The sequence below is a fragment of the Electrona antarctica genome, assembly GCF_951216825.1.
Source record: "Electrona antarctica genome assembly, chromosome: 22".
Classification (NCBI taxonomy): Eukaryota; Metazoa; Chordata; class Actinopteri; order Myctophiformes; family Myctophidae; genus Electrona; species Electrona antarctica.
In genome coordinates this window covers 19955422-19967712 of record NC_136805.1, presented here as the reverse complement: position 1 = coordinate 19967712, position 12291 = coordinate 19955422, and the positions used below count along the sequence as shown (strand labels likewise).

The 12291-nt window shown below is 43.7% G+C and overlaps 1 protein-coding gene across 1 annotated transcript in view; it reads right to left on the bottom strand.

The window, feature by feature from the left end:
- Window positions 1–366: 366 nt before the first annotated feature.
- The window catches only part of LOC306914941 (SRC kinase signaling inhibitor 1-like), a gene marked incomplete at its 3' end in the record, with an annotated part of 65864 nt that continues 53939 nt past the window's right edge, over window positions 367–12291 (bottom strand). The window contains exons 10-19 of the mRNA XM_079492179.1: window positions 10233–10393; window positions 9610–9785; window positions 9070–9200; window positions 7137–7284; window positions 5474–5750; window positions 4165–4531; window positions 2971–3107; window positions 2592–2741; window positions 2358–2453; window positions 367–525 (exon numbers count right to left, since the gene is read on the bottom strand). Of these exons, the coding sequence (XP_079348305.1) occupies window positions 367–525; window positions 2358–2453; window positions 2592–2741; window positions 2971–3107; window positions 4165–4531; window positions 5474–5750; window positions 7137–7284; window positions 9070–9200; window positions 9610–9785; window positions 10233–10393 (1802 nt within the window). The remainder of the gene's footprint in view (window positions 526–2357; window positions 2454–2591; window positions 2742–2970; window positions 3108–4164; window positions 4532–5473; window positions 5751–7136; window positions 7285–9069; window positions 9201–9609; window positions 9786–10232; window positions 10394–12291) is intronic.

Sequence of the window (12291 nt, the reverse complement as noted above, 5' to 3'; positions counted from 1 at the left end):
GGTCCCACAGAGGTGCATCATGGGAATGTCGTTGCGTCTGGATGCCAGTGTCAGATGTGGCCCTTCTAGAAGTGAAACACCTGCTGCTGGCCCTGGATCTTAGGGAAATCCTCTAGATGTGGCCCTTCTAGAAGTGAAACACCTGCTGCTGGCCCTGGATCTTAGGGAAATCCTCTAGATGTGGCCCTTCTAGAAGTGAAACACCTGCTGCTGGCCCTGGATCTTAGGGAAATCCTCTAGATGTGGCCCTTCTAGAAGTGAAACACCTGCTGCTGGCCCTGGATCTTAGGGAAATCCTCTAGATGTGGCCCTTCTAGAAGTGAAATACCTGCTGCTGGCCCTGGAAATCCTCTAGATGTGGCCCTTCTAGAAGTGAAACACCTGCTGCTGGCCCTGGATCTTAGGGAAATCCTCTCTCTGCTTGCGGTTCTTGGGTCTCTCCAGGCTGCCCTGTTGGAGGTGTTTGAGCCTGGCTGCCACAGTAGGCTGGGGTCCCTTGACTGGGCCGGGGGAGTTGCTGGCACTCTGCAGAGGGATTGAGAAAACAGGTATGACTTGGTGGAAATTGAAAGAACTATTTCATGGTAATGGAAGGTATTAGTCTCAGCAGTCAATCTAAATGTATTCTTGCCTGTTTTTTTGTTTTGTTTTTCCAACTGGGTATTCATGAATTGCACACAATACCAACATATTTTAAAGCTATATTACAGTGTGGGAGAACTCAGCATACCGTATGCCACTTCAGCAGCCAATATCATCCTGCATTAGCTGCTGTATAGGCATCTGCTGTCACCTTCAGCATATTGCCTTCAGAAAACATGCTCTTTATTCCTGCTGCAACATCAACAACCGCTTCCAGGCAAAATTATGTCTTGCAAGTGAAACGGGTGAGAAAAATAATTACCTAAAACCACCTACGATTTTCAGACCTGGTTTTAAAATGAGCATTAGGAGTTGTTTTTGCCAATGTGTCCCCAGAGCAGAGAATCATGGTGGTTGCGTAATACATCTAATTTTCTCATTAATTACTCAGATTAGCCCAGATTAGCTGACTCCCATAGCAGCATGTGGCATGTTTCAAGCTATTTAAACACTCATGTCAAATCAGACCATTCATAACATGTCATGGTGAGTTTAGTATGGTGTATTAAATAATTAGTTAATTGGGAAAATCAAACCAGGTTTCAGGGCAAATGTCCCAATCAATTAAAAAAAAAAACACACAAAAAATAAGTGTTTAAAGCTTTCAAGAATAATTAGACTCTTAAGAAGCCACCAGCAGAAGAAGGAAATTGAAAGTAGAGAAGAATTGTTAGTGATGTTAAAAAGGGAAATTCAGAAGAACTCATGGCACTCTGTATCTGTTCACCACTGGTCACATACAGTTGGAGGCCATCGATATTGTCCTTTTCTTTTTGCTGAGGTTTGCGTGATCTGCGCAAAAGGACAGTTAACCCATTTTGGGCGGGAACCCATTTTGGTGTTTTAAACATTATGTTATAATTTAGCTATTGAAAAATAGCAGATCTACAAGCTCTGGCGCGCTACGAGCTTGTAGGTCTGCTATTTTTGAAAAATCGTGAAAATTTAGAAGGATTTTTTCAGGATTTAGAAGGATTTTTAAAAGTTTTGAGGTCAGGCCTAAATGGGTCAAATGATAAGGGACAATATCGATGGCCTCCAACTGTAGTACAATGTCCTCCTGCAACCATAATATATCTCACTGCTATCATGCATGCTATAACCCTCACCATAGTTTATCAAATATTAATGAGTGATATGGATGATGAATTCCACATCCAACCTAGCACTGCCCTGTTCTCTATCCATTCATTCATGAACTGTAAACTGAATTATGTTCTGTCATTCAGATTAAGGTCAACAGAGCACTGATGTATTTAAATGTTTATTGTCACCTTGTTGTCAGCCAAGTGCTATAAATAGGCACTAATTTATTCTGCTGCAATTGTGTGTTTGGTAAGCTCGAATCCACAGGCACCAGTATTACTCATCCTCAGGAAGCCAAAGAGTATTTGATGATGTTCCCCATAAAATGACGGATAAACATTGTATTTCAGTTTGACGTGCAACATTGACCGAGTCACTATTTGTGACTGAACCATCAAAAGCATATTGCGAGTCTTGCGATATAAAGGTCACTCTACTTCACTCTCAGAGGCATACTTCTTCTCTGTAACAACCTGTCCTGAATAGAAGCAGTTGACACTCACAGAAGTGGTTCTCGGCCGTGCAGAAAGTGGGGCAAAAGGAAGGTTGCAAGGACAGGAATGGACAGAGATCTAAGAAAGTCCACAAGCGTGGCAAAGGCAGAGGGGTTGGGTGGTGGAAGCGTTTACCTTTCTTCCCAAAGACCCAATGGTGCAACGAGGGGTAGGGATGGGCCTCAACAGGCTATGACAAAGGGAATCTTTTACAGGGGTTCTCTCAAAGATCTGTGAGGTAGGCGGTCGTTGCATGGGAGAGTACCGCAAACAAACATTATCACCTTGACATGACACAATGCATTCATCGCAAATGTAACAACATGCATTTTAGACTAACGATTACACAACACAGGTAGAATGGTACACCTCTAGCTCAGCAATGATCCTCTCTTCGTCATCCTCGTCTTTGATGCCCGACGCTGCGATGACAGGTGGCGTGGAGGCAGGGCGGGGCGTGTCGGAGGGAGTGCGCCTTAATTTCACCATGGTTTTTGGCATGTCAGCATCCTCCTCTGCCTACAGGAAAAACAGAGATGGAATAATCACTTCAGTCTGTTGTCCCAAAATGTTACCTTTTAACCTTACTTGTTGGGTTTGACATGCAGGTAACATTTTAGTTGGTGATTATTTCTTTGCTTGGAGGGAGAGCAGCTGAGGAACTAAGTTTCTCCCTCACTCACACAACTTTGTCTAACTTGAGTAAAGTTTAGGAAACACCCAACTGACACAGCTGTCAGTATCCCACCTTCTTAGTGGTCATGATGACCTGCCCTGTGCTGTTGGTAGTCATGCCATGAGCTGATGGGAAGCTTCGTCGAGGAGGTGGGGGCGGTGGCGATTTGGAGGGCTTCTCTGTGCGGTATCTCGCCACCGTGAGCTCCGCTGGAAATATGCAGCAACAACAACAGATCTGCAAACTGAACAGCTGCTCCGTAATTAGCACTAACAAGTCGTACAATGACAGTACTGTAGTGATGACACTATGACAACACATGACAAACACCCAAATTACATCTAGGCAGTAAAATAAGTGTTTATTAATAGAACGTAATCACTTAAACACTATATATTCCATTGACCTGAGTCCTCCGAGGGGACAGTGGTCTATACTAGCTGCCATCTTTTCTTCCATCTACACAAAATGTTTTTGGCATAAATAGCCAATCTACATGATCACAATGTGTTGCAACACAACGTGTTGTGACCTTGTAGTTAGGACATTTTCGCAGAATGTTCTGCACAGAATAGGGTTTATGTAGTAACAAAAATATAATACAAACATAAGTGATCAGCAATTGTATAAATGATGATACGGAGAAATGTGATAATATGAGCAGAGTTCAACAGTCAACTTAAAAAATGTTATATAGGGTAAACCTTATAGAGGGTATGCCGCAGTATCCTGAGGGCTAATTTAAAAACTCTCTTCTAAGAAACAGGACCATATACAACAATGAGCATCGTTCAACTGTGCACTTAAAAACGTTATGGAGGGTGAGCTTTATAGACTGGATATACCGCAGTATCCTCAGGGATAGTTAAGAAACTCTCAACTGATAAACAGGACAATATACAACAATGAGCAACGTTCAGCACTTGCAGTGCACTTTATAGCGAGTGCACTGCACTATCCTCAGGGTTAATTAAAAAAGTGAAATATTTCAAGATATATAAAACATATGGGAAAACAATGACCAGAGTAAGTGCCAGTGCTAATGTCAATGTTAGTCCATACCTTCAGAGGCCATCTAAAACCTGTGAACCTGCTTTCTGAACACTTGTTCCACAATGTAACTCTCAAATTAATACGTTGGCAACCTAGCTAGACCAACCGAATGCCAACTGACAATAATAGGCAGCTGAAAACAATTACAATGAGCAATCAGTGCATGGAATCAACACAATCTGGTGCGTATTTGAACAAAGCAACGCAACTCACCTGACCCGCGACGCGAGCCAGTGCCCTCCAGGCAGTTCAGCTTCTGCGCGGCCATCTGTACCTTGCCTGGATGTTGGTCCCCACTGTTGTTACTAGTAATACTGCTTGTGGTAGTGGTTGTGGCGGCTGTGGCCGCTGCGCCAACTGTTGTCCCAGTGGCAGGAGAGGAGGGCGTGGTGCCGGCGATAGGAGTGGTCATCTGGGGTTTGGGGGGCACCGCTGGCTTGTTTATGTGCTTGGCGGCAAAATCCAGATCCGGGATGGCCTTCATCAGCTCGGCCTGCGTCTCCTCCAGCAGCCGGTTGATGTCCTGGGCGCTGAATTGGGTCAGGCTGGCGCGCTTCTCTTCCCAGTCGCGCTCCGCCGCCTGGAGTGAACAGTACCGTAAATACATACTACAGTGCACAAGCCATTTAGATCGATTGACTGTCAGTTTATGACACAAATGATGGATGTGAACACGTGGAGCCGACACCGACCCGTGCCCAATGAAATGTACGCAGACATTTATGTGGCTCGCCTCGCAAACACGCCTGTACATTCGTGCGGAAATTAAATTGGTTGAAATTGAGTTGTGCAGATGCAGACCTAACTCACACATGTGTGCACACACACACACACACACTGTGCCAGGCTGCATGGCAAACGCAGGGATAACTCTAGCTAGTATGTGCACGGGGTCTGAATGAGATCCTTAACTACATACAGATGCGTCTGTGAAAGCAGCTTGAAAGGAGACATCTGCTAAGTCGCACATATTTACATCAGATTGAATAATGTGCACTGAGCCTCGGATCAGTTGTGCAACACAAAAACATCGCGCACATACATGCTAATTTTGACTTTTGTAAAAACACATGCATGAATGCATGTGCACACACTTACGGCCAAGCTACACCAGGCTTTTCTCGCGCGTTTACCCTAAACGTGCGGCCCGCGCGTGCGTTTTTTAAATAGGACTGGACCTAAATTAAACGCACGCGCAGGATAAAACACGTGAGAAAAGCCTGGTGTAGCTTAGCAGTTAGACACACCCATGTACCATGAATGGAAAGTAGAACAAAACAAATCACACCTGTGTGACTTATCATCATACGTCATCACACATCATTTCATTCTGGCCAATCACAATTTGCGTCCTCGCTTTTGTCTTCAATGTTTGTGTTTACACACTTTTGTCTTCAATGTTTGTGTTTACACAGACCTTCAAAGCTGGACATAGGAGATTGCTAAGAATAGCATGACAATTTACACAAACTGTAAAAATGACAAAAGGATAAAAGACATCACATAAAGTTGTACGAGTTACCAGTCTGACTTCGGCTGACACAGACTTGTCAGCGGGACGGCGACTTGGTAGTTCGTCCAACATCCGAGTCCTGAAGTTGGACTGGATATCCTGGTCGGGACACAATGTGTCTGCATCAACGATACCCAACCCAGGCATCCAGTTGGCCAGGCCGGCAGCAACGCTCAGATCGCTGAGATTGAGGGGCGGACTGTTAAGGATATCTAGGTCCTCGGTCCTCTTGGCTGGCTGGCTGAGGAGGTCCTCTGGGCCCTTCCACATGCCCTCGGTGACGTGTCTGAACATACAGGGGACAAAACTTACACTGACCACATAACAGGACAACATGAAAGGTATACTCGAGAGTTAGAAGGAACTGCTCTGAAAAAAGTACAAAAGTACCTGCTTGCTATGGGATGGGATGACATGAACGTGAATTGGAGTTGAATATACACCTTACGTTTATTACTTCATTTTGATTTCCTGCTTTTTTGTTCTGCACTACGATGTATGGCTTAGCACCCTGCACCTGTAAGTCATTGGCCTTTTAAAGTTGTGTTCCATTTTGTTTGAACAACTAATGATGGAAACAGGCCTCCCACTTGTGCAACTCAAAAGTGGAATTTATCTCATAATCCAATTAGCGTGGGTTCCATCCTGAATCGCTGCGATTCATGAATCTGATTTTTCACTCCGCTACTCAGTCTGGAAAGGGTCCTATCTCCAAGGTAGAAATCGACCCGTGGCTTCTGATCGGGGTACAGGCTTTAGTTCCGACATACTATTTGTCCGGCTGTCATTAGACCGACACCCTACCCAAAACCCTAATCTAAACCTAACCGCAAGCATGGCGCAACGCATGTCGGGAGCGACGGGTGATTTCCACATGTCGGACCTCTGGTGTGTCGTATCTGCGTGTGCACCCCCCTCTGATTGGTCTGTGGTGCGGGTTGGAACAAAAACATCAGTTTGACGTTGTATCAATGTGCACTGCGCAGCTACTGCTGTTGCCCTGCAACATCCCCTTATCATTCACTAAACTCTCCCCACACTACTTTTCTTTTTGTGCTACTGAATCAGACAGTGGACTACTGAATCAAATTAGTGAGAGAGGTTTTGATTCAGTAAAACCGTTGGCGCTGACTAATGATGTATCAGCACATAACAGGTGACGTTATGAAATATGAGTCTGCTGCCTGCTGGCCAGAAGTAGCGAGTGACAAAACAAATCAACGGAACGCAGCAAATCAGACTGGAACCCAGGCTATAATCCAATAGCACAGAGGTAGGTGGGATTGATTTATCATAATGATCTGTATTCACACAGCCTGATGCTGTAAAAGGCTAAAAATCTTGGTCTGGCATGTTGAGCCCCCTGGCTATGACTCACGGTATACTTGACATTACTACAACCATTTTCCAATGCATACCGTGGTTGGTTCGATTTGCGAGGTTGCCATTAGATTCAGCAAATTTCAGTACGCTATGAAAATCAGCTTGTGACTTGAAACTGGCTTGAGGATAGACCTGTAATCTAATATTTCACCATCTGATTCAGATGTAACACGAGACGGGGCGCTCACAATTCACATGAGTAATATTTAAACAGAAGATTTTCAGCAAACGTACCGTATAAATGCGGGAGATAACTGAGGTGTAACAAGGGAGCATTTGGTGTGTATACCTGCGCAGTGAGGTGAGCGCGTCAGTCATTGTGTTGCAGCGCTTGAGCAGAGCGTCCAGGCGGTGGGGCCCGTCCTTCAGGAACTTAACAGCCTCAACCTCCACCCTCAGCACCACCCGCATCTTACTCTGCAGGCTGGGAAACTGGTCTGTTGAGGGTAGAGAAAATGTCAAAGAGGGAGGGAGAGAAACAGAGAGGAAAGCAAAGACTCAAGAGGACGAGGGGTAAGGGGGGCACTGTACAGTCGTCGACAGTGAGGGTAGTAGAAACAAAGAGACAGGAAGACAGACACATGCACTGACACAGATATGAAGCGGCAGTTCAGGGGATGCATTGAGATGATGAGATACAAACAGATGGAAGGGAGAAGGGAGGGAGAGTATAGCACAGGAGCCTAAAACAGGATGACACGGTACAGATACTGTTGTATATGTTATTGAAGAAATTGGATTTTCCTGTCATACTGGTAAAGGATGTATAGCTCTATCTAAGAGAAAGGGAAAGATACAGATACACAGAGCAGCGGTAACGTCAAGGTATTGGCGCAAATAGACAAGGATGCATACACACGCATCTTTTTCTCTTTACCTCAAATTATTGTATTGTGTATGCATGTTTATATATGTGTGAAGAGAGGAACGAGTGAGTGTATAATGTACTGTTTTGCAGATTTGGAGGCGTTATTGTTATTGAGCAATCCGAAGGCAGTGTTTGTTTATTTATGGGCACGATCTGCTTGCTTGTAAAAGATGTAACAAGCATTTGTTTACATGTACATTGTCACCATACCCCACAACCCCCTGCTGTGCCCAGTTGTAGCCTTTGTCAACCACCCAGCCCCTGGGGCTGGTACCCGGAGCGAAGGATAACCAGATTTCCGTGTCACGCTGCCTAATACACAACACAACTGCATTCACACCTGTGTCTATGTAGCTGGCAATGAAAACAGATTAGTCCGCCTGGAAATCCAACATTCTCATGTGAGACACTACAAGGTCAGCTAATGTACTAAATATAAATATTCATGCTGTTCGAGGGAGGAAAATTACAGGCCCAAGTGACGAGACAGCCAAAGTTCTAACATTTTTATGAATATGAATCAAAGTCATCGAAAAGTCATGAATATTTATTACATTTTATCGCGGTAATCGCACTAGGAACAACCCGAGATTTGCAACATCCTCTGATGATGAAAAAGCTGAAGCCTCAACCCGTCTACAGTACGTCAAAGCATTAAATCATTTGGATTAAGTTAGTATTTTACTTTCCGAGTTTGCTTTGACATAAGGGAGGTCGGCCAGTAACTCAAAGGTAGCTAGTTTGGTTTGATCTCCTACACAGAAGATGTTGGGTATTCCAGCTGTAAAACTGGTGATTATAGTGTTGCTGGTACTATACAGCTACCGTGCCCACACAATCACACATACTGTGCTTGAGCTTCAGGGATGCAACACTGTGGCTGAACCTGTGCTCTGACCTCTCTGATGTAATGCATAGGTGGAGGATTGATTGATTGAAATACTTTTGAATTAATTAATACTTATACACTGTATAACAGTTTGCAAAAAGTACAGATGTACAGACAAGCCCGAGCGCTTGTTTCCATTGTGGTCCTGTGTATTTAATTCAAGACATATAAAGACTTATACTACATAAGAAATCATCAATACTAGGCGCAATACAAGTCAGTCTATTTACAGAAAAACAGTGGGGTTAATTTATTTTGGCAAGCTAGTTGCAAATTGCAGACAGGTGGTTTTGAAGGAAGATATGGCCGATTCCGACCCAGCCCCAAGTGATTACGATAAAACACAGGTCCTCTATTTTCGGAATCGGGGGGCCCATGAAGAGCTCTAGTTTCTAGTATGTCAGACGACCACACATGCAAACAGAATTGACACGGTGAAAACGAGACCAACACCAAAGCACCTACACTTAAGATCGGTGAGGGTCTCTCCCAGCATCCTCAGCTCCTTGGTCTTCTGCTCCACATCCTGCTCGGTGACCAGGCCGTGGTTGATCGATGAGTTCTTCTGTAGCTCCTCCACAGACCTCTCCAGGTCACTGAAAGAAACAATCCATTACAGTAGGTTCACATCCATCCATGGACAATCCAAAAAATGATTTTTCTTTTTACTTGTCTCAACTCACTCTGTCTAAATCTCTGCCGGTGTTATGACATTTACCTCAGAACTTGAACATTGTCGAAGCTGCTCGATGGAAACCATGTCTGTCTTTTCTGTACTTTATATAAGATGATCCATAATCGATCGCACAGTGGTCATTTTGCTAAACCCCAATTTGATTGTGACGTAAAGGTGAAAATGGTTTCTGTGTCGAGTATTGCCTTTGAGCTGTCTATGTGTTTTGTGTTAAAGTACAGTACAAGTTGTCAGTATGACTCAACCCCCTGTGCAGATCCCTTCATAATGCCCTTTGATGTTGCCACGGTGATGTTCGTTTCTGAACTCACTGCAGCTGCTGGATGAGTAGCTCCTCTTGGTTGAGGTACTTGAGTCTCTCCTCCTCCACCAGGAGGCGCTGTCTCTGGAGAGGATCCTCCTGGGTGCGCGTGGCATCCAGCATCATCAGGCTGAGCTCCGACTCCGTCTGCCTCAGCAGGGACAGCACCGAGTCCTGGTTCTCCAGCTGAACCATTGATTGATTGAATACTTTATTAGTCAGAAATGTAAACAGCACAAGGTACAGTCAGACAATTAGGCTGAACGGATATGACCAGAGACCAGGTCATGCGCGCACGCACACGCACACGCACACGTGCACACACACGCACACACACACACACACACACACACACACACACACACACACACACACACACACACACACACACACACACACACACACACACACACACACACACACACACACACGAGAGGGCTCTGTAACTTATATTAATACTGTATACATTTTTCAAAATTATATGAAAATTCAACAGACTATTCATGTGTACCTGTATTTATTTAGATACTGATACAGATACTGTATTTAAACACAGCCATATTTAAAAGCAGTGTCCATGCAGGCAACCACCTTCCACAGACTCACTGCTACATACGTAAGGTACACACACACCTGCATGTTGCGCAGCTGTGAGAGCTGTTTGCGCAGTGCATTGGTGTTCTGCTGGAGGCTCTGGAGATGTTGCTGCATCTGGGGGCGGGACACCGTGACCGTCTGGCTGGCTCCTGAGGGCGGGGGTGGCATCAGGGCCAGGGGAGCAGATGGTGTCAGAGCTGCATGATTCACAAAGCAGGATGTATAGGTTCACTGTTCTGCCAGTTGTTTTGTTTTGAGTTGGGTCAGTCGGGGCCACACGGTAATTGATTGAATTTGTCCCGAAGAACTGAACTAAATTAATCCAGTATACCCATAGACCTGTCTACCCCCAAAAAATGTTAAAAAAGATAAGAAATAAGATTCAGCAACATTATCTGTCACAAATGTTTGTTTGTTTTTCTTATTTTTTGCAGTGCACTCACTTTTATTTATAACGGAGTGATGCCGCCCGTTCATTATTTTATTATTTTAGCTCACTAAGTCACTATAACTAATTAAACATCAGCAATCCAGGACAAGTTCTATCTTTAAGTCAGGAGAAGCGACTACAGCCTCTTACACACACATAGGGTAGGCTGAACAATGAAACACAACATGGCAAGGCTTCCGGGATAAACACAGTCAAAGAAAAGCTGTATTCCGGTTGAATTCCAGCATCCAACAATAGAGTGTCCCCAGAGAGCATTGCTATATTTAAAACAGGATTGACATAGGATATGAAAACACTTGGTGCTAGTAATAAGGGTGTGGAGTCATGCATAACAAGAGGGACAGATATTGGGAAACTTATAGTCAATCAATAACAGCAAGTTCCCAATGAATCCTTTATCTATTTCGTTACACTTGTTCCCTTCCTTTTTTCCCTCCACGCCAAATCTAAAAACTAGCAGATGTACAGTACAATACCATGTGTCGCCTAGGGCATTCACTTCTAGTCATTTTTACTAGTTGACTAGTTGCCTAGTTTACTAGTCGACTAGTCGACTAGTTGTTTAACTACCTATTATGTAAAAAATAAAATACAAAATAATATATATATATTTTTTTTTTTTGGGAAATAAATATTTGTACATTGAAAAACTGTGTACATGGTGACTATAACTATAATCTACCTGATCTTGAGGCCTACAAAATCGGGGAAAAAATAAAAAAAATAAACTTTTCTTTTTTTTTTCTTATCAACTAGTCAACTAGTACCAACAAGGTCGACTAGTGGATTTACTAGTCGACTAGTAAACTAGTCGACTAGTTGCTTAATGCCCTAGTGTCGCCTTTGTGACATGTTGTGAGCTTGTACATTGCTCTTTTCCCTGAATGTTTGCTTACTACAGTATGACACGCCGTTGCCCAGGAATGGAATGCTAGAGTTCATGTAAGTACACTACTTTCATCAAGGACAATCCTGCCCCAATCTCAAACCAGAAAGTAGAGGTAGGCCTACAGTAAAGTAGCACTCCTTCTCGGAAGAAAGCAACTCATCCTCATTGGATTGAATGAAGTAGTGTAAATACATTTAACTTTGGTTGAATGCTTTCACTTTTCACAAGGCCTACTGACTGTACATAAACTTTTGCATTATGATTACCCTCTTGTATTGCATTTGGATTGATGCCAACAGATTAATTTCGTTGTACACTTGTGTCCAATGACAAAATAAAATTCCATCCATCCATCCATCCATAAAACTACAGGTCCGCTGAAGCTATGATGTTTGGGGTTTGTGTTGCTACTACCAATTTTATACTTCTGCTATTTGATTTTCTTATATTTCAAAATAATAATAATAATAATAATTTTGTGTATAATGACAGGGACACCAGAGTGAAAGTGTCATTTATTTAAAAACCCACCCCCCAGGCCATTGCTCATTCTCCCCATGTGCATATGGTAGTCTCGTAGTGCCAATAGTTGGTGATGTGGGAGGTGTAGACAACCATGTGTGTATCAGTGGAGAAATGTGGTCACCAGCCACGCTACATGGTGGTGGGCTGGAACTTCAACGTTTACCCCTGCAGCATCCAGGCACACCTTCCAACTATTCATTATTTAAATCCTCAGTGAAATGGAGATTTAA